Here is a 23,467-nt window from a genome sequence, read left to right on the forward strand (position 1 = left end):
TTTCGTCATTATCAGCGCAAGATATTCCGCGTATCGTTTCGTTTCGTATCGACATGGAAAAAATCCATACCGCATACCCTTACTTTTAGGTGCCATGAACTGGCAAGTCATCAATCGATTGGCTATAGTATAATACCAGGCGGGCGGAGGGCAGTGCTATGTTACTCGAGTAACTCGACCCAAGCCCGAGGTTGGAAAACAGCGCTCTTCGACGGCGTATTCACTGAAGCCCTAAGACGCGAACGGAATACTCCGGACCTAAACGATGTAGAGATAGTGATATCACGAGCTTGTGATGCTTACATGTCGTGAAAAGCTACTCCTAGAAAGAACAGGCCGCTGATGTAGTGGTGGTGTGAATCAATTGCAAATCTTCGAGCAATCTGCCTTCGGGCTAGACGAAGAATGCAACGCGCACGCACAGAAACACAAAGAGAAGAACGCTGTACAGCAAATTTAGTACTCAAAAAGGAAATCAAGAGCCCAAAACGGGCATGCTTTGATAGTCTAAGCCAGAGTGCCAATTTGAGTCCGTCCGTTGAGACGTCTTCAGAGTGGTAATGGCTATTACCAGCGCCCCAAGAGAAGTCGCCCGAGTTGCTGTGATCGATAATCGATGTACTGCATCATCCCACAAGCCCATGCCCCCCAGCGCCGTATGCGGCAGATGAAGGGGAAGAAGTGGCGAGGGTGACGAATGAAGAGCTGACAGAAGTCTTGTAATCATTCGCGTCAAACACGGCACCGGGACTCGATGGTATCCCAAATGTTGCCTTAAAAGCGGCCGTGAATGCGGATCCGGACATGTTCAGAATCACGATGCAATGCTGCATAGATCAAGGAAACTTCCCGGATGTATGGAAGCAACAGAGATTGGTGCTAGTACCAAAGGCGGGGAAACCACCAGATACGAAGGGCAAGTTGTTGGAGAGGTTGATCGTCAACAGGTTAGTACAATATACGGAAGGTGCGGACGGCCTGATCAACAACTAGCTTGTATTCAGGAAAGGTGAATCTATTCTAGACGCTATCCAGAGGAGCGACATCCGTTATTGTGAGGTGGTCACTCTGGATGTGAAGAACACAAGACTGAGGTGGGGGTGGTCAACAACCGCAAGTCCGAGCAACGGGCGCTTATCTCAGTAGGCGATTGCACCATACAGCCCACGTGATCCCTTAGGCATCTTAAGGTAATGATCTATGACAAGCTCAGCTTCGCTAGCCACGTTGAATATGTCTGTTAAATAGCATCTACGGCTATAGCGGCGCTATCGAGATGATGTCTAATAGCTCTGCTGTAATTGTCAGCAAACGCAAGCTCTTTGCCTGTGTGGTGCTATCCATACTCAGGTATGGTGGACCAATCTGGTCAAAAGCGCTCAGAACGTGCAGAAACCTTAAGCGGATGGAAATCACGTATAGGATCTTGTGAAAGAGTAGAAAGCGCATATCGAACGGTTTCTAAAGAGGTCGTGTGCATCATACCCGGGATGACGCCCATTGGGTTCATGATCAAGGAAGAAATTCAATTCTTCAACCAAAGAGGTTCCAGAGGAGACTACAACGCGTATAAATGGCAACCCTCAGAGTTTGGAAGCAGGAATGGGATGACTTAACTAAAGGTAGATTGACCCATCGGCTAATACCAAATGTGTCAGATTGGTACAAAAAAAACTATGGGAAAGTGAACTTCCACCTAGACATGGTTCCTATGCAGTACCTGCATAGGTTCGGGCACTCAGAATCTCTTGCGTGTCCCAATTGTGCTGGTGTGGAGGAAACAGCGAAGCATGTCGTATTCCATTGCCCCCGTTTCATAGTTATGTTGACACGTCCCCTGACAATATAATAAAGAGAATGTGTGCGGATGCCGAGTGCTGGAATGCAGTAACTACGGCTGTCACTCACATTATGTTGGAATTACAGCGCCTATGGCGTGCCGACCAAGCGTTGGCTTCAAAGGATTTGCCCTGCCGAGACTGGTCCGTTGTTTGAGATTTTTCAGTATTCTTGAATATATTACTATTTTTTTTACAAGGGAAGATATCTACAAACTGACCTAAGGTGGCACCATCGAAGACCCACTTAAACCAGCCCCTGTTCTATATGGTGTATAGAATGCACAGAAATTATCCTTGGCCTCAGATCCTGTTCTTAACGAAACCACATTTTCGGTATTATATTGCAATGTTCCAATGTGTTTGTAAAATGTTAATTATTAGAGTCAAACTTTACAAAAACTGATACCGGGTACCCCCGTTGGTTCGACCACATTCAATCTGTGCACTAGCCTGGGACACGGTTATATGAAAAATTTGGATTCTCGCTCCAGTCCACTTTTTGTATTGCATTTAGGTCCCATAACAACTGTGCAAAATTTCAGCTCGATCGGAGAAACTATATTTTAGCGCCAGCCGTTCAAAGTTTGTATGGGATTTACTGTGGGAAAACTTACTTTTGCAAAGAAAAATCGCCAGAGGTCGCCCAGTGACCTCTATAAAAATTCTGAAAATAGACCTCGATAGTTATTTTTACGATGAACAACATTGCCGAAGACCGCAAAGCAATCCTATGCTTGTGAAAAAAGTTATTAGGCATATAGTATTCGGAAAATTTGCCCCATTTTGTTATTATTGTTATTCCTTTACGTGTTAATCAACGTCGCCTTGCCAATAGGTTTTCATTGGATAACTTTTTTCACATGTGTCGGATTGTTTCGCGGTATTCGGCAATATTCTTCACCGTAAAAATACCTTTCGAGATCTGTGTTCAGAATTTTTATAAAGGTCAATGGGCGACCTCTGGCGATTTTTCTTTGCAAAAGTGAGTTTTCCCATAGTAAATCCCATACAAACTTTGAACGGCTGGCGCCAAAATATAGTTTCCCCGATCGAGCTGAAATTTTGCACAGTTGGTATGGGACCTAAATTCAATCCAAAAAGTGGACTGGAGCGAGAATCTAAATTTTGTCCCACACTACTGTGCACTTTTTAATTTGTACCCCGCTAATTTGCACATCGTTCAGATTAAAAATGGTTCCAACGTCATTTAGCTCATGGAACGGAGTGAAGTGAAATGAAACGCTGTGGAGAGGAACGCAGAATCAAAACAAAACAGTGATAGAGGTAACCAGAACCACGATTCTAGGGTGACTAGATGTTCAAATTAAAAATGAACCCCGATGGTTTGCATGAGGTACCGTTCAAATTAGCGGGGGTGCACGGTATTATGTTTTCATTGACGTTGTCGTTACTTATAACATGAATAACTTTTCACATGAATAATGAACATTAATTAATAACCTTTAGTGAAATATAAATCACATTAATTAAATGTAATACGTAAAGTTTATGAAGTACACTAGTAGAATTCTTTGGAAACCAAAAAAATCCAAGCAAAATTTTCTAAAGTTATAGAAATTATGTACTAAAATAGTTCATTGAGGTGTGCATAGAAAATGTTTGGCATATTTTCGATTATCTTGCCAGACATCTGACAAAGTTCTCGTCAATTTGTTGTGAAACGTTTCCCATGGTTTCAGTAGGACTTTGAAGGGAATCAGCATGTTTTTATATATATATATATATATATATATATATATATATATATATATATATATATATATATATATATATATATATATATATATATATATATATATATATATATATATATATATATATATATATATATATATATATATATATATATATATATATATATATATATCTATATAAATAAAAATGGAGTGGTGTTTGTATGTCACGAAATGGCTTGAAAACGGCCTAGCGGATTTTGAAAATTCTTCCATTGTTATGTTCCTTAAGTGTTCCGACGTGTTTGTGTATATAGAAAGCCCAGGATATTGAACGCAAAAGTTGGAAAAACGGGAATGAACGGAACTGTCATTTTGTACGGGACGTTCTATGGCGTTTTTCAACAGCCTACTTGATAGCAAGACGAAGTTTGCTGGGTCCACTAGTATATATATATATATATATATATATATATATATATATATATATATATATATATATATATATATATATATATATATATATATATATATATATATATATATATATATATATATATATATATATATATATATATATATATATATATATACAGCATATTTGGTAAGATCTTTGTGGATTTCTGCTGAAATGCTTTAGAGCCAACTGTTGATAATTCCCAAATTTTGGATTAAAAATCCTTTTTTTGTTTTTTGACGAACCCCTGATTCCGGAATCTAGGGAAAATTTTGGACAATTTGTTGGAAGAATTATAAGAGTCTTCCTAAGAACTTCATTTCTATACTTTTGTAGAATTTGGACAAGATCCTCCAGGGATGTTCCTTAGAAAGATACTTAGTAGACTATTAGTTTGATTTCAATTGAATTTCTACAGAGGTTATGATCATCTATAGTGATTTCTATCCTGCCAAGATCTGGCCTTCGTGAGCATGTTTTTGAAATGCTGGATAGCTTTGAAAATATTTCTATAAAATTTTATTATATTTTCCAATAAAAACAAAAATGCAATGCTTAGAAAACTTTGGCTCTTTTTCATGTTTGTCCGAAAAAAAGAAGGCACACAACAAAAGAATAAGAGTGCTTTTCATCAATTTTACCTTGATAGTCGTTGGCAAGCTGGAGTTTTCTTGCAGTTTGAAAAAACTTTGTGTCATATTTCAGGTGTAGTATCTTCCCTCCCAGGTCTATATGATATAAGAACTCAAAGACTCACGATCCGAGAGTAACAGTCTCGGTCCTCGTAGAAAAATTATGTCATCACTCCAATTATTGCGCTAAATTTTAAACAGCACATGTGATGTAGCGCATGAGATCGCATTGAGAAACATCTCAAGAAAAATGAGGCGCACCAGAAAAGGTCTCGCAATGTAGAGGTCCAAGGGTAGTATGAACCACTTAAGGAAAATGTGCCGAAATGAGCACTACACAACATGTATGTAGTATTTTAATACACGAATCTAGTTATTTTCATCATAATAACATTAGATTGTTGGAAAATTTAGGTTTTTTCTTTGCGTGAATTAAGATTGATGCACCACTTTTTAGGGCAAAACACACCACAACATTGAGGCAAGATGCACCATCGTGTTTTAAAATACGTTAGCAAAGAATTCAATTGACCTTATTTTTCATGATTGTAGTTTATTTTGGAATGGACCGTTCTGCCCCGACCAATGGAGTGCATGATGCCCAAACCGAGCGCTTTATAGAAAAAGTTATGGAAAATAGAAATCGTTGTGTTATTTCGCCAAATCATGTCATCAGCAACTTACCCAGTTTCTAATCATTTGATTTATGGTGAAAGGTTGTGAAAATTCTCAATTCATCGCTTTCAAAACAACAAGTGAAATGATCGGGAAAGTTACATCAGAATTTTTGAATATTCGAATTTATCTCCCTGTTAGGTTTTTCAATATGTATCAAATTCTCAGGGTGTCAACAGTTTGCAACGTTTCATCAATGCGCATAGTATTTTTCGCGCAAAAGTCGTTTATTTCAGAGAAATTCGCAAGGTGCGTTTCGCCCCGGCAGTGCATACTACCCCAGGAGCCCCTACAACGCACCCGCTAGCAATGAGGCTCCTGCACCTAAGTCTACAGCGCGCGCGCACAGTATTTCTTGTCATTGATTCAATGATAATCCTAGTTAAAATAAGAATTCTTTGGAATTTTGGAATTAATTTCGATGAATAAATTGTTTATGTTTTTCACCATAATTCCTTGAAAATCCAGTCTATTTTTCTTTCTGATGTTGTTCCTAAAAAGACACAATCTGTTTCTTAGCTTCGATTTTTACAAGAACAGCCATAGCTTTACTTGCAAAAAAGTTCTCAGTTATTAACTGTGGACATGCTCATAAGAATACTAAACCAAAAAGTAGACTCTGTCCTAGTTGTGACGTAACGCTCGAAAAAGAAGAAGCCAAACTTACTTCATAAAACATTTTACTTCAGTGTCTGATCTGTGTGAAAAATTGTTCCTTTACAACAGTCCATTGTCTTGATTTATAATCTCGGTTTCAATTTCACGATTGATGTTGTTGCCCATCATACCCTTGTGGCTCAGTAGCTGCACTTCAAATAAATTTCTGGCTTCCGCTATTAAAACTAAATTTATATCACTATCACTTCACCAATGAAAACGTTTTATTGCAACTCAGGATTATAGAAAATACCCTCCGGGCGCTCGTTAACCTAGCCGAGCCTGAATCGAACAAAAAACAATACAACCAGAAACCACCGCTAGTCGTTCTCCAAAGGACTTTGCTGGAGCTCGCCGCCGGTGGCTGATGGCGGTTATCTAAAAACTTGCACTCGCTCTGCCCCTCTCATACAAAACCGCTCTAGCTTTGGGAATGCATACCCGTTTTCACGGTGTTTCTGAAATCGTTGTTATCAGAAAAAAACTATCTGCGCTCATTGGTCGATTTACGCATTTCTGGGCAAAGATTTGAAAATAATCTTAGGAACCGTTTTGAAGTTACAAGCTCATTCATTCATTTATTGGTATTAAATTGTTATTCCAAGGAAACCGCGTCAACAATTCCACGCCATTCAATTCGGTTCGCAGCTGTCTTCCTCCATCCTCGGCCCACACTCGCCAAATCTTGCAGCACCTGATCAGCTGACCCTGCCCGCGGTGCTCCTCGCCTTCTTCTGCCTGCCAGATCGGAAGTGAACACCATGTTTGCAGTTTTGTCCGGTATTCTTACAACATGCCTCGTCCACGCATTCTTCCAGCTTTTGCTACCTTTAGAATGCTAGGTTTGCCGTAAAGTACAGCGAGTTCATCCTTCACCGCCACACACCGTTATTATGCGAACTTACTCCATTATCCCGAATGCCACTATCCCGAATTCCATTTCCCTGAATGTACAAATACCTTGAATGACATTGCCCCGTGATATTGTGATTCGGGATGATGGGTCGTACAGTGATATGGAATTCGGGGTGATGGCATTCGGGGTGATGTCATTCGGGGTAATGTGGTAGAATCCTGTTCGTGGGGTGACGCCTACAGAGTAGTAATGGTTAAGACCAGAGGTGCCATGACACCCAAAAAGAAATCACCTGGGCTGCATAATCGTTGTACTCATCCCACATCACCTAACAAGCCCATGACCCCCGGCGCCGTAGGCGGCAGCTGAAAGAATAGAAGTGAAAAGAGTGACGAACGAAGAGCTGACAGAAACTGTGAAATCTTTCACGTCAAATAAAGCACCGGAACCCGATGGTATTTCAAATGATGCCCTAAACACGGCAGTCAAGCGGAATCATGGAATCTTTCCGGATGTAAGGAAGCGGCAGAAATTGGTGCTACTACCAAAAGCAGAGAAACCACCAGGTGACCCCTCGGCCTATAGACACATCTGTCTACTAGATACGACAGGCAATGTGTTGGAGAGATTGATCCTTAACAGGCTAGTACCATATACTGAGGGTGTGGACGGTTTATCTAATAAACATACTGGATTCAGGAAAGGTAACTCTACTCTGGACGCTATCCAGTCAGTCGTTTAGCAGCATTCGTTACTGCGCGGTCACCACTTCAAGGTACCGGTGCAGTTGCGTAAGCTTCTAGAGAGCTATTTTGATGGTAGGTTTCAACTATATGACACAGAGGAAGGGCAGAAAAGCATCCGAATTACCGCGGGAGTATCTCAAGGTTAATTCCTAGGCCCAATACTATAGAATACAATGTGCGATGACGTACTGAGGCAGCTCCTTCCGACGGGTGTTAAGATTGTTCGTTTTGCAGATGACAGCATCCAAGTGGTCTATGGCGAATCGATGGAGGGAGTAGAGAGTTGACAGCAACACACTCTATCTCCCTAGTTAAGGACTGGATGAAGTCTTGGAAACTAGGACTCGCCCATAACGACAACCGCAAGTCCAAGCAACGGGCGCTTATCTTGGTAGGTGATTTGCACCATAGAGTCCAAGCGATCTTTGTAGGCGATCATGTAGTAATGATCGATGACAAGCTCAGCTTCGCTAGCCACGTTGAATATGCCTGTAAAAGGGCATCTACGGCTATAGCAGCACTATCGAGGATGATGTCTAACAGATCTGCTGTGATTGCCAGCAAACGCAAGCTCCTGGCAAGCATGGCGCTATGCATACTAAGGTATGGAGAACCAATCTGGTCAAAAGCGCTTAGAACGGGCAGAAACCTAAAGCGGTTGGAAATCACGTCGAGGATCATGTGCTTAAGAGTAGCAAGCGCATACCGAATGGTATCTGAAGAGGCCGTGTGCATCATAGCCGGGATGACGCCTATCGGGCTCATAATCAAGGAGGATGTTCAACCAGTGGAGCTACCAGAGGAGCTCACAACGCGTTTAAAAAGACAAACACTTAGTGAATAACTCCACTAAAAATAGATGGGCCCATCGGACAATACCAAATGTGTCAGATTGGTATAAAGCAAACGATGTGGGAAACATTACGAAAATCCAATTTACCTGGCTCCTCTGGAATACCTGTTACCATACTATGCTTAACGAGTGTCTGAAAATTCTTGCTCCAGAAATAGGCCAATCGACGATGCCACAGATTACAGATTTTCACTCGAAGAACAGGTACGAAAAGGACATCCTTCAGGCTGAAATAATAACCTTCCATGCTGACGTCTTTGATCGTGCCTCGGTGCCATGAAATCAGGAATTGATCGTCTTTCGCCACGTTGGTGACGACAGGTTGCTCGGTCGGCAAAACAGTCTTTCACATTCACAAGGTAGTTTGAGGCTCCGGAATCCTTCTTGAAGGAAACCACTCCCTCGTCCTGAGAGCATCATCCTATCATGAAAGCCACCGCCTTGCCCCCAGAAGCAGCGTTAGCTTCAGTGTATCCATCCGTCTTCAATTTCGCACGGCAATCCTTGGTTTTGTATCCCTTCTTCTGACAGTTATTACACTTTCTGGTGAACTTACTGCTTCGATCCGTGGAATTCTGCAGGTTTTTCTTGGTAGGAATCCGCCCGATCGGTTTTCTTGAGCTTCTCGGTAAAAATCGCTCACGAACAACATCCAGCTTCAAAATTTCCTCATCTAGATTTTCCAGCGCCGTAGCTAACGGATCGAACCACTCGGGAAGAGTAGCAAACAGCTTGCTTCCTGACGAAAGTTTGCGATGAGACGGACTTCTTAGCGTAGTTGGTTTCAAGGCTCTTCCAAATCTCCTTGTCCCGCACCAGATCCAGCAGATCGTCATGGATGAATGAGATCAGAAGATACCGTCATCTTCCTGGAACTTAGTAAGCTCTGCCGCTGACCGCCGGAGGATAGTTCTTGATGACATCCAACAGCTTCACAGATTTCAAATATTTCTCCATACCAAAACACCAGTTGTCAAAACCGGTTCCCGAGAACAACGGGATCCCGTGGACCGAATCTTGCGTGGAGAATTGAACACGAATGAAGAAAATTGCACCGTTGTTTATTAAAGGTTTGTAGGGAGACCATCGGTCTCCAAGGAGGTCATCATCATACTAGGCATTGCACGGCAAAATTCACTCTCTTTCGCTCTTCAACAAAACTTGAAAACAATGGTGTCAGTACCTGTCAACTTTGATAGGTACTGGCACCGTTGTTTTCAGATTTCCCGAAGGAGGGAAAGAGAGCGATTTTCTGATGACGTCACCGTGCAATGCGTTCCGATAGTAGAAGCATTAACCTAAGAATGCTAACGTCGCTGCTGTTCGTATTACCAACATCTAGTTTGCCACGAACTGACAGCGTGAGTACCGGGCCTCAAAGTGTCAGATTAATTTTAAGAACCAAAACAACGTCATGGTATTGAACAAACAATGAAAAATCATAATTTAACCCTCCAATACCCAAATTTTTATTTTCGATCTAAATATCATTTTTAGTTATCTAAAATCGTTCTAAACACGTTTTGGGCAATGATTGATTTTTATTCGCAAATCTATGAATTTTGGTTTTTGATTTTTATAATTTTTATTTTTGAACATCCCTACTCTTTTTCATTTTTTCTGGAAGCCTCTTCTAGTTACTAATTTTTAGCAATAATAAAAATTCAAGTGTTTACGGGACTTTTAAAAATATTAAATATTTATTTTTTTTTTCTGGAATTATTTCAGTTTTACGTGTAATTAACGGAAAAACAGATTTGAAATTATTTTAATACCACCAAACTATTCTTCTGCGATAGGTTGATCGTAGAAAAAATAAAAGACAAAAAAAAGTTTCAAAAGTCATAAAATGTTTTTCTTATATGCGTGTTAGTCAAGGTTTAAGCCAACAATAAAATCATTTTGATTTCAGAGCTACGATAAAATACACAAAATTCCAAAGTGTACCCCATCGAAAGGCGGGGTTGGGTATTAGAGGATTAAGGTAATGAAAATTAAAATCAGTTTTGTGACAGCTACGCCACTAGCGTTCTACTACTAATATTTCTATTGTTCCGATTTACTTCATCATTTCTGATAATAACGGTAGACGACTATCTCTGTTTTCTTTAGAACTTGTTAGAAAATTCACCACCTCGGCATAGTGCTGCCTTCATCGGGAATGCACTCTATATAGTTATTACGCCAATAGAACCAGCCATAAAAAACAATTGCTTCCGCGGCGATAGAGAAAAAAATCTAACAAGAGTAAAAACTTCACAGTGCTCCCCCTCACTAGTATTGAGAACCGGTGGTGTCCGCAGGATAACAATTGTGTTTTGAGGTAATAGTTTGAAGATTACGAAATCAAAGAAAACGCTTATATTGATAAAACTTGTGTTTTAAGTAACAATTGATTCATAGTTTAGAGTTTAATACCGTATTGAGTAACACACATGTTACAATCAATACATATCAACTGTTCAATTACCAGATCTGGTCACATAACAGTTAATCTGCCTCAATCATAACATGTGTGCTACTTGGGATAGATTACGCAACAATCACCTTAAAACGCCCCTGTCCACCCGTCGAACAGAAACCGGAAGAAACGAGCGTGTAAAAAGCGATGATGTAAACACTTACCTTTAACAGCAATCGAAACCGTTTGCAGTACTTCGAGCTTTTTGCGATTGGTTGAACTCTGTCCAACACATTTGTACGTGCCGGCATCCTGGTAGACGACGTCCTTCAGCGAAAACTGGCCGGTCGGCGTGGAGATACCGACTCCGAGCCCCTTGAGTCGCGCCGTTATCGGATCCAAATGGGACCAACAGCCGAGCGAACCTGCGGAAACAACCAAAGCAAAGCATTTGTGAGTTACCTATGTTCACGTCGTGGATGACTGGAAGGAACGCATCTGAAGTCTGCTCGGCGGGGACGACGATAGAAAACATGGCCAATGGGGAAAAAGGACTTTCCAACTGAATTGCCAGTCAGTGGAGGGAAATTAAAAAGTGGAAAAAGCCATGTAGCTATGATGTATGGGGCAATTATGGGAATGTTATTGCACTTCAGAAACAAGAGTATTGCTTGTGTGCCTCATGGGAGGGAATCCGACCGAGAGTCAGCGGACATAACAGTCACTGTGTCGAACCGGGAACTTTGGCCCTCACTTTAGAGGCACGCACCGGTTGGACACCGAATCTTGCTTGCTTTTGGGCAGAGGCCAACTGTATGCGGCGACCGTTATAACAGGATGTTAGTTACGGACTGGACCTTTCCTACACGATTGGGGTCATACGATTTGGACCGGACCATTTAACTGTGCGTCGAGGGTACTTCCAGAGAATCGTTGCCAAATAGGTTATTGCATCATACCCGTCGAATGACAAATGGCGCTTTGATTGTGACTGCGCTGGATCAATATTTTAGCCATAGATATTAATGAAAACTCAATGAATTTACACTTTTTTTCTTGGCACTGTTTTCCCAGAGGAACAGAGCTTGCTTATCTGTCAATGTTGCTAAAAAGTGTATAAGATAGATTTAGCAACTAACTACCAAATTAAGCAACACTTTGCGGTACACATTTGCACTAAACGCGTGAATCCAGGTCACATCCAGTTATCACATATGTGATATTATATGTGACACATATATTATCACATATATGACTTTATATATATAAAGTTCCTATTCTTTTTGTTCCTGACATTTCGTTCTTAGTGTGATGGAGTCTATTTCTAAGAGTAATGATCCCATGAGCACATCCACAAATGTTAACTGAATGTTTTTTTGTCCTTTGACCATTTTTGCATTTGTATATCTTTGACAAGGACTATACTATGTGTTGTGGAAAATGAGGATTTTTTTAGAATTCACAAAACTTGCTGCTCCCAAAGTTCATTTAAAAGATTTAATCGAGAATCCACCACGCATATTGAGGAGAAAACTTCAAAATCCGTAATGAATCTCTCCTGAATTCTGCTCTAGTCGAACTACTAGTTATCTCAAAATATGTCTCGTAGAGATCACTGTTTCTCCTAAAATTCTTCCAACCATTCTTCTTTATACTTTTTTTAACAATTTCATTCGAATTCCAACAGTTTATCCCCAGTGAAATCTCTCAGAAACCCATCTAAAAATTTTCCAAGAGTTTCACCGAGTTCTTCCATGATAACAACGAAGACGAGTTAAGAAATACTAGAAAATGCAAGTCATTCCAAGTGAATTGTCAGAATTTTCGGCATGGAATGATTGTTATTATTATTATGATGTTCATAAATATTACATAATACAACGGATCTGAATCAATTAATTTTGATTTCTGGCGATTTACCATACTTGGACAGCAGACAGTGTGGACCAAGTGTCAAAAGCAATGAACTGTTTGATTATTTATTTTTTTAAGTCCAGATCGGATAGAATTGTTTGGTAGTTACATGGTGTCTATATGGAATATCCCATAACGGTGGTAATTCATTTGGCATAAAGTCAATTGGCATAAAGCTGTTTGGCATAAAGTCGATTGGCAAGATGAGTCTGAAACCATGAATTGAAAAAATGACATTCGTTTGAATCCTACTGACGACATTAGGTTTATGTTTGATTTATTTTGAACAAAACAAGATGATGTTAAATGCTCTTAAATAAACATATTGATTACCGACAGTGGAGAAAATATTTCAAATCGTATAGGGTGATGTGCTAGTATCCATCGTATTAAGCTTTGATCAGTGAGAATTTTCCCAGTATTGCAGTGAGTGATGCTGATACAAACTGATGCCAAACATTTCTTTGCCAAAACGGCTTTCGCATTGTTCAATAAGATGTCACCCATCATGTAGCAACAAAGACATTGTCATCTCCTGTTCTTTTTACAATAATTTTATTCCGCAACATCAGTATATCATCACTTGAAGAATATGACAATGATCGATCACCACATGCGCAGCTATTTTCTGAGTATCACATTGCAATTTTTGAGAGCTTTCTCACAATGACAATGACACATTATCGAACAGCATCCATAAAACAAATTTGGTTTTATGTTTAAAAAAAACTGATTAATCGCGAGTTGAAAAAATAGCAACAATGGGGCGCTGTGATTGTCATGGTAATTTTGCTTTTGATTGTATCCCTATCCACAAAAGTAGAAACAATCGGTTGTGAGCGAGCTTGGTTTGTTGTTTGTTTTTTTTTTGTCTGTTTTGATGACAGTTTGAGCCATTGATAGGATTTTGATAAGACATGAAACATATTTAAAATCTAAGTAAAAAGCTATGAACAAAAATTGTTTCAACAATTTTTTTGTTTCATATAATATTGTGCCCGTGTTACTAAAAATTTAATATTTCTATCACAAGATTTTTAACATTTTTCTTGTTTTCTACAAAGTTGTTAGATATCTTAAGACGCGGTTTTTTTCTGAACATTGCAACTCGGTATCTCTTAAGGTAAATAAATTTTTATTCGATTTCGGTTTAATAATGCTTATTTGTTTGATACTTAAATCGCATGGAAGGACTCATATAGAAAAAATCTGCTGATGGTGCTACATATAGCATTTGTGTATGCTCTAAGAAAGTGTTTTGTTAAGTGTTAAGTGTTTTTCACAAAGATTAAGACGCGGCACCTCGAGAGGATGTGTTTAACGTTTTTTCCGAGTTTCAAATGATAAGTTTTTACTTTGTACCGCTGGTACTATGCTATCCATGTGAGATCCGCCGTCAAGGGCTTTCATATACACTGATAGCCAAAATAAAGTGCCCACCTTACCATTTTCGAATTTCTCTTATTGATTTGGTTCAAATTAAAGTTAACACACTTAAATCTTTTTTGATATTTTATTTTTGATATTTTTTTTAAAGTTGCACTTACAAAAATTTGATAAAAAAAGAGTTTTACTTAAAGAAAAACAAAATTTTGATTTCAATTTGTATTGAAAAAAAAAGTGACAAAATAATGTGCCTACTTCCTTCTTGGCCCCAGAAAAGATGATTTAAGAAAAATAAAAAGCAATTTATTAGTTAATGTGTCCTCCTTTGGCCTTAAGGACTTGCTGGAGGCGTTTCGGCATTCTTTTCACCAGGTTTTGTGGTTCTAGTTCTTGCCAGGCGCGCTCCAAGGCCTTAAAATAATTATTTTTGTTGGTAACACCACTTTTGTCAACCCTGGCATCGAGAATCGCCCACAAATTCTCGATGGGGTCGAGGTCTAGGCTTTGTGGAGGCCATTCCAGCGGTTTAATCCGACAAGACCGGAAGAAAGACTTGGTCTTCTTGGCAGTATGCTTCGGGTCGTTGTTCTAGAGAAATATGAATTTCTCTTCAAGGCCCGCCTGGATCAGTGAAACCTCCAGATTTTCCCGTAAGATGTTGATGTAGGAATTTGCCGTCATTATTCAGTCGATTTTCACGAGGCTTCCTTCTCCACTCCATGAAAAACATCCCAGACCACCATTTCGTAAGTGCAACTTTAAAAGAATATCAAAAATAAACTATCAAAAAAGATTTAAGTGTGTTAACTTTAATTTGAACCAAATCAATGACAGAAATTCGAAAACTGGTGTGGTGGGCACTTTATTTTGCCTATCAGTGTAATAATAATCATAGCAAACAGATCGCTCCCCGTCACTTTCCGCGGAGATATATTGTCCAAATGCTCTTTTAAGTCTAAGGAATCGATAAGGGAAGAGTGCCTAAGTTTGCCTAACATTTGTTTTGTAAAAAAGTTGAGAGCCTAACAATGTATGGAAAACCGAAATTTTGTTAACATTTTGTTCTATGAATACCAAAATTTGGTGAATATGCCCAGAAAACGATGATTGCAAGTATGCCTAAATTAAAAATCAATGTCGATCTGCCCTACATGAAACGCTGTTCCTCCCGTTGCTTTCTAAGGTCACGATCCAAGATTATTGAGCAAATGAAATACGGCATATTTCGTTTCGCTTGATATTTAGTTGGAAAGTCATAAAAAAATCATGTGAATGTCGGCGGTCCTGTGAAAGGCATCCGTGTCTGTTCATTCTGACATTGACGTGAGCATGCTAGAGCAACCTGGTAAGTTAAGTCAGTTTTAATAATTCCTAATTGTTCTCGCCACATCTGGAGAACGTGGGCCAAAATCGAAGTTGGAGAGACCATGTCTGTGTGCGTACATTGACGTAACATCGTTAACGAGGCTTTATCAAATTAATTGATGTAACACCAACTAAATAAATAATTATTGTTCCTTAACAATAAGACAATTATATACTGGTTGGTTGAAAACAGACTCACCAAAATGTTGTGTGTTTTTTTCAAGTTTGTGGTGGTTTTGCGATATTTCAATATGGATTATTTTGAAGTGTTTTGCTAAAAACTCGAGATTCCTAATAGATTTAAAAAAAATTGTCAAGAGGTGCAGAATAACCTCTGGAATCGAGCCCTGTACTCAGATTTGTTGGAAAAAATCTGAAGATTATAACAGTCATGACCAAAACCATATTTTTCTTCTGTACATGTCTGTATGTTTTTCTTTCATATATGTCTGAAATGAGGGACACAAACGCAGAGGATTGTAAGCGCATAATATATTTTGGTCAGTTTTGAGTTTGATTTACTTTACAATTCTTCTGTTTTCTGAGTTACCAACGGTATTTTAAAGTTTAAAATAATTAAAATGATCCGATTTTTTTCTTAATTTGAACATAGGCTATTCTTTTGAGTTCTACTGGTGTAATTACTTTTGGGAATTATTTCGCTTAAGGTACCGCGGGGCAAGTGAGAATACGGGGTAAGTGGGGCGTTTCGTCATAGCTCAACTAGGAAAAGTTTTTCATGGGGATATTCTTCTAGAAAGTTGAAGATACAATGACAAGGAATGTATTTAGTACTAAACATATTGTTATTTTTTTACCATGTGGTTCATGTAACAGTTGTCAGTTCAGCGCCATTTTCAACTTGCATGACAAATTGTGACACGTTCTACGTCTTGCATTGACTCGCAAAAAATAAATGTGTTTTAAATCGAATTTCCATCAGTATGTTATAATTTTGAGTATTATTACAAGCTGCTAACGATAAACCAGTATTTTGTTATCATTTCATATGAAATTTTCGATGGTCTATCTTACCCCAGAATATATTTGTACCTGGGGTAAGTGGGATCTATCAAAACAATTACCAGAATCAAAACTTTTCGTACACGTTTCATACATTCTCCTAGAGAGTAGCACTAAAACAATCAAACAAATGATTTTTATCAAAAAAGATCAACCTCAATTTACGTTATTGCATAGGAGGGAGAAGAAAAGTGTTATTATTCTTTATTTTTAAATTTATTTTTTATTTTTGAAATACGACTTCAAAATTGAACAAACACACAGCTGAAATTTGAAATACATCATGAGAACGATTACTTTTCTATTTTATTTGAACTTTATTTGTTATATCTACCAAATTAAGTAGAGATGGAAAACAATTCCACCCCATAAGGTGGTTTTCTGCCATGCATATAAATAATAACAAAACATATTTAAAATTTCGTCAATTATTGATTGTTTATGTTCTACATTTTAATTAACCCACCGTCGGTCGCCCTAGTGTACTGAGTACACGCACTTTGCGAAAAGCTGAAAAACACGTTGAAAATCCCTTCAAATTGATCCGGGTGTTGGTCCTATTCCAAGATCTACTCTTCTTTTTGCTTGAAGAGAAGAAATTTTTCGAAAAAATCAACGAAAAGTTTTCGAAAACTTCGTGTTTTTAACCTAAGTTTTTACGCGTGTACTCAGTACACCAGTGCGACCACTCGTGTAACTTTTTTTTACTTGGCCAGTCACACGAGCGGTCGCATCGTGTACTGAGTACACGCGGAGCATTTTGATTATAAATCTAAAACAAGGCAAGATAGAATATTGATGTCTTCTGCAAATTTGTTCAGTTCAATGGTACCAATTGGTCAGTGGACAAATGGAACTTTGAAAACATCCTCACCTTCCAGTGGCCATCAGATTGTGCCCCGGGGGAACCGACGAAGTGGACATTTCGCAATGCTACATCTCGAACACAAATATCTCAGGATCTAGATATTTTAGTAAGATGGTGTCTTCGGCAAAGTTGATCAGTAGGTCAAGGACTAACATGTAATAGGCCGCTTGTTTCGGAATTCTGCCACCAGTTGGCGCTAGTGAGTATGTAATTTTTCAAACACAGATATCTCAGGATCCTAATTACCTAGAAAGATGCGGTCTTCGACAAAGTTGTTTAGTAGGTCATGGTCTAACATATTATAGGCCCTCTAACTTGAAATTCTGCCATCAGATGGCGCTAGTGAGTATACAATACTTCAATCACTAATATCTCAGGATCCCGATTACCTAGAAAGTTGACGTCTTCGACAAAAGTGTTGAGTAGGTCAAGGTCTAGCATGTGCTAAGCCACCCAACTAAAAATTCTACCACTAGATGGCGCTAGTTTATGGACAAAAGGTCGAAAGACAAAACGTCGAAAGGACAAAAGGTCGAAAGACAAAATGTCGAAAGAACAAAAGGTCGAAAGTGATTTGCTTGGTGGGAAATTTTTCCTTCTCTGAAAAAATATTTTCGACCTTTTGTCCCTCCTTTTTTGTTCTTCTACCTTTTGTCATTTCGACCTTTTGTTTTTCGACCTTTTGTCATAGATTCGATGGCGCTAATGAGCATGCTGTATTTTGATCGCGGCTATCTCAGGCTGTTTAGTAGATCAAGAACTGTTTAGTAGATCAAGAACTAATTCTTCCATGATCATGCAATTTTTAAAACAGAGATATCTTTGGATCCTGATTAGGAAAACAAAATTAGATTAGAAAATGTCTTTGATGAAGTTGTTCTGTATATCACGGGCCAACGTGTGAGAGGTAAAATATACTAAAAATTCTTCCACATTCAATCTAAATTACAGTGGGCTGCAAGATTTCAAATACTTTCATCAGGCTACGCTAGAGGTCCAGATTAAAAATTTTCTAATACAGAATCTCGAGTTCCTGATTATTTTAAAACTTGACGTCTTCGTCAAAGTTATTCAGCAAGCAAAGTGCTGACATGATATGGGCAATTATATTTGGAATTATGTAATTCAGCATCAGCGAGCATTTTATTTTCTGACCATCATACGATGCTTATCATATGGGCTAACAGTGCGAACTTCTGATGAATACATTGATTATGTTTGCGTGAAAAGGCTTCGTAAAACGCACAGAAGTTCTCCTTACACAAGACGCACTATATCTACGCGGTTTACAAGTAGAATGATCTCGGAAATTCTCATGATACGGTGAACCGGATAAATGGAGATCCGTACACACTTACATTATGTCTCCGACCTCATAGAAACATTTCACCAAGAACCCAAAGGCTGAGAATTCGGTAATTTTCAAAATTGAATCTCGGAATATATTCAACGGAGATGTCAGCAAGCCGGATTTTTCATAACATAAGTACTGATGTTGGTAACATTCGTTTTCAACCCCAATGCAAAGGTTTTCATAAATATTCATAAATAAATATAATAATAATCATGTTCATTAATTATGAACAATGTATATAACAAAGAAATAATGATGTAGAATGATTTTCTATTTCAATATCTAAATAAGTTGACTCCAAAAATGAGTCATAAAAAGATCGTTTAATTTCGGCATGCTTAGATTATAGCAACAAAAACAATATAGAATTTTCACTGCACTAGGATATTGTGAAACGTCCATTTTTTGATATTCGATATCGACTCATGGAACCATACTAAAATACAAAGTTCATGTTTACTGTAATTATCCCCAACAACAGCTTTCCAAGGTATTACCACAGACAAACAGTCGTCACACTCTAATCGCTGTCCACCGACTACCTTTTTACTCGCAGCGCTCGAATCGTTTTTGTTCATGTTTGACGTTTGCTCACTACCGCCATCTGTTGGTAGATCGGCCAAACACGCCGATTTTAGCATTGGGCGTACATGTTCTTGTGACTATGATTTTGATAAAGATTTTTCTAAGTGTTACGTCTGTATGTCTGTTGGTATTACCACAGACAAACATACGTCACACTCTCATCGATGTCCATCGACCACCTTTTTAACGGTCGATTTGAGTTAATGGTAGGTGGCCAACTCACCACCCACAGCGCTCGCGTCGTTTTTGTTCGTGTTTGACGTTTACCCACTACCGCCACCTGTTGGCCGATCGGCCAAACACACCGATTCTAGCATTGGGCGTATATGTTCTCGCGACTATGATTTTCATCGAAATTTGTTCTAAGTGTTACGTCTGTTGGTCTGTGGTATTACTGTACATAACGCAATATTACCATGAGTCGATGATCCCTTCAATTATCAGAGCATTCATGTAGCGTTGGCTATAATGATAAACACAAAGAATATGATTATAGTGGTTTTCACGTCCAATGATATGGGTGCCCTAGTGTAGATGTGGTTGTGAAACTCAAAGGAAAACAATATGCACTCTGTCTCGAAAAACACCCAGAATCCAAGTGTAAATTTTTCAAATTGGGTGATATTTCCTTATGCATTTTGATGAGTCTGGAAAGCGTGTGCAAGTTTTATTGAGAAAAACAAAAGCAAACTGCGTATGACGAGCGTATGCTAGTCTTCGTGCGTTCAAAAGTCACTAAGCTCTATAGTAGAGATGCACTGACCGCATTTTGAATTTATTTATAAACAACACAGGCAATCACTAAAGATCGTTGCACGCCTGACATAACCTCGCAGCTCCATATACAAAAATGTCAATATTTAAATTTATATGTCCTTATAAAAAATCAAAACAATTCCAACAGTGAATGTCAAAGAGCAGGACAGTTAATTGAGAATGATATGAGAGTGATAGAGAAGAGGAGTTTTTCGTGACGTCGCCATGCACTTTTCTATCACATTCGAGGTGATTCGAACAATGTTGTTGAGTGCGTGTCATCCCGTAAGTCGCCATAATAGACCGAGCTAACCGGTGACGTCACTTTCATATCGCTTTGTATTAACACACACCCATCTTCGTTTTTGTGTAACAGCTTTCTGCCGCCCATTACATAGGCCTTTTAATTATATAGTCTAAAGACAGGTCCGTGTTTCCATTCTTTTCTATCGGTGAAGGACCGGTGCATACACGGGACTGTCATTTCCATACAAGACTATCAAAGACCTTCCGAATCAGTTGATTTGAAACATTTCGTGAAAAGGCCTACCCAACTAACATTTAGTGCAAACGTAAACATTCTCTAGGCCTTCTTTATACGGCTTTATGCTGAGTAAAGGCGCTGTAAATACGAACGAAAGCTTCTATGCGATCCTTTTACCAACAAGTCTGGCGAATCTACTCAGCTACTTTTAAGCTGTGTTGGCAGCTCTTATTCATATCGATCATTGCTCTATCTCGACAATTATACGACAAGTAGCTGTGTAACATCTTCGGAAGGCGCTTTCTCAACCATTTTGCAATTGTTGAATAATTATTATACAGCTTCGCTGTATTATCGATTAAATATTATTTTCAAGCTGTTTCACAGCTTCCGGAATTCATATCATAAGTATCTGAATTTAATTGTTCCCAACGTTACCTGCCACCGCTTGGAATCGATCTCACGATCTCTGCATCCACAAGTCTCGACGCTGTCCTTGTTGCCACTACAGTCTATATCGAAAGGCAAAGAAAACACACCGTTTTGTTCTACATCGAAAACGGTTCACACAATATTTTATAATGATCGTAAAAGATGCCATAGCCACGCTTACACCACTTCATCAGGCTGTAAAAGGGTGCGAAACGTCAAACGCAATGTTTACATCCAACATGCTGAGTAGATGCGCCACAAGTTGTTGTTTTTAAGCATACTGCTGTATGCTCGCTGTATAATTAACGACAAAGCGCTTCTTAAATATATATTTAGCAGCATAACAAATCATATTGTATAGAAGCAGCCGGATTGATGATGGCGAGTTTTATTCCACATCATTAGGTTGCTATCCTTTAAGGTGTTGAGTTACAGCTTAGGGAAAGCTGCAAAAGCGATAACTGACGAAATTTATTTAGCTAAGATTTGTAGCTGCAAAACGTTTGCGTTACAGCTGTACTAACGCTAATCGTTCTATTTTTGACAGCTTTCATTTTTTGCTGCGTTCGCTGCTTCAATTCAACTGTTATACAGCAAATAATCTTGACTTATAGCACTTAAATTGTTAGTTGGGTATCGCTCGATGAAACCGCGTTTTACAGTTCTTTGATTTCACTATTCGCGGTTCTCTATATAAATGAATAATGTGGATAAACCCAACTTTCTTGATAATCTTGAACTTCAAGTAGTGTATTAAAATATCTCATAATGAATGTAAGCCGAAATAAGTACTGTACCATTTAATTTCACTAGAGTTTGTATCCTTTGACAGATACGCGTATTTCGATCTCAATTGTAAGATCGTCTTCGTGTAGTACCCGAAAAGTAATTCAATAAAATTATGATGTCAAAAGTCAATATGAGAACAAATTTTATCAAATACGTTAATACTGGTGCAGCTGATAAAGAAATGAAAATAAATATAATTCCTAACCAAACACAGTTCAGCCAAGATTTCTTAGGGTTTTTGCAATAGAAGCCAGGAAGCAGTTGAATTATATTTGTTTCAAGAAAAATCCAACACAGTTTGTGAAGAAAACAGAAGACACCATATGTCTCAATACAGTCAAACCTCCGTGAGTCGATGTTCCATAGCTGGATATCGACTCATTAAACCATAATTGAAACAAAAACAAAAATCATGATTACTATGATTCTCCCTTCAATCAGCTTTCCAAAGAATATCTGTTCCATGACTCGATATTTCCATAAGTCGATGATCCCTTGGATATCGACTAGAAGTTTGACTGTAGTTAAGAATCTGAAGTATTTACTTATGGAATTTTCATGCTGAATAGCGCCGTTTGTTGGGATAATTTCGAATCAAACGGATTATTACAACATAAATTAGCCTTGGACAGAATAAACAAATTTAATTGAGAAGTCATTCTCATGAATATGCAATCACGATCCTAGATATTTGGGTTGGAAATAAAACATACTCAGTAGCACCATCTAGTGGAAGAATTCCGAACCAAGAGTGGTCCATCACAAGTATGTACTTGATTTACTTAGCCATTTAGCTGAAAACATCATCTTTCGATGAATGTGGATCATTTGGATGGATCATTTCTTTAGGAATCAGGATCCAAATATATCTGCGTTCTAAAAATTGCATGATCACTAGCACCGTTTTGTGGAAGAATTCCGAATCAATCGACACATCATATGTTTATTTCTTGATCTACTTAACAGCTTTGCCGAATCTATGACAAAAGGTCGAAATGACAAAAGGTCGACAGACAAAAGGTTGAAAAGACAAAAGGTCGAAGAACAAAAAAGGAGGGACAAAAGGTCGAAAATATTTTTTCAGAGAAGGAAAAATTTCCCACCAAGCAAATCACTTTCGACCTTTTGTCCTTTCGACATTTTGTCTTTCGACCTTTTGTCCTTTCGACGTTTTGTCTTTCGACCTTTTGTCCATAAACTAGCGCCATCTAGTGGTAGAATTTCTAGTTGGGTGGCTTATAACATGCTAGACCTTGACCTACTCAACACTTTTGTCGAAGACGTCAACTTTCTAGGTAATCGGGATCCTGAGATATTAGTGATTGAAGTATTGTATACTCACTAGCGCCATCTGATGGCAGAATTTCAAGTTAGAGGGCCTATAATATGTTAGACCATGACCTACTAAACAACTTTGTCGAAGACCGCATCTTTCTAGGTAATTAGGATCCTGAGATATCTGTGTTTGAAAAATTACATACTCACTAGCGCCAACTGGTGGCATAATTCCGAAACAAGCGGCCTATCACATGTTAGTCCTTGACCTACTGATCAACTTTGCCGAAGACACCATCTGGCTAAAATATCTAGATCCTGAGATATTTGTGTTCGAGATGTTGCATTGCGAAATGTCCACTTCGTCGGTTCCCCCGGGGCACAATCCGATGGCCACTGGAAGGTGAGGGTGTTTTCAAAGTTT

General features: G+C 38.7%; 1 protein-coding gene across 2 annotated transcripts in view; it reads right to left on the reverse strand.

Annotated features, from left to right (window-relative positions):
• The window catches only part of LOC5567948, a 450,669-nt gene that overhangs the window by 52,660 nt on the left and 374,542 nt on the right, over positions 1–23,467 (reverse strand). For both annotated transcript variants that reach the window (XM_021851321.1, XM_021851320.1), the window contains exon 8: positions 11,037–11,237. In XM_021851321.1, coding sequence (XP_021707013.1) covers positions 11,037–11,237 — 201 coding nt within the window. The remainder of the gene's footprint in view (positions 1–11,036; positions 11,238–23,467) is intronic.

The sequence above is a fragment of the Aedes aegypti genome, chromosome 3, assembly GCF_002204515.2.
Source record: "Aedes aegypti strain LVP_AGWG chromosome 3, AaegL5.0 Primary Assembly, whole genome shotgun sequence".
Lineage (NCBI taxonomy): Eukaryota > Metazoa > Arthropoda > Insecta > Diptera > Culicidae > Aedes > Aedes aegypti.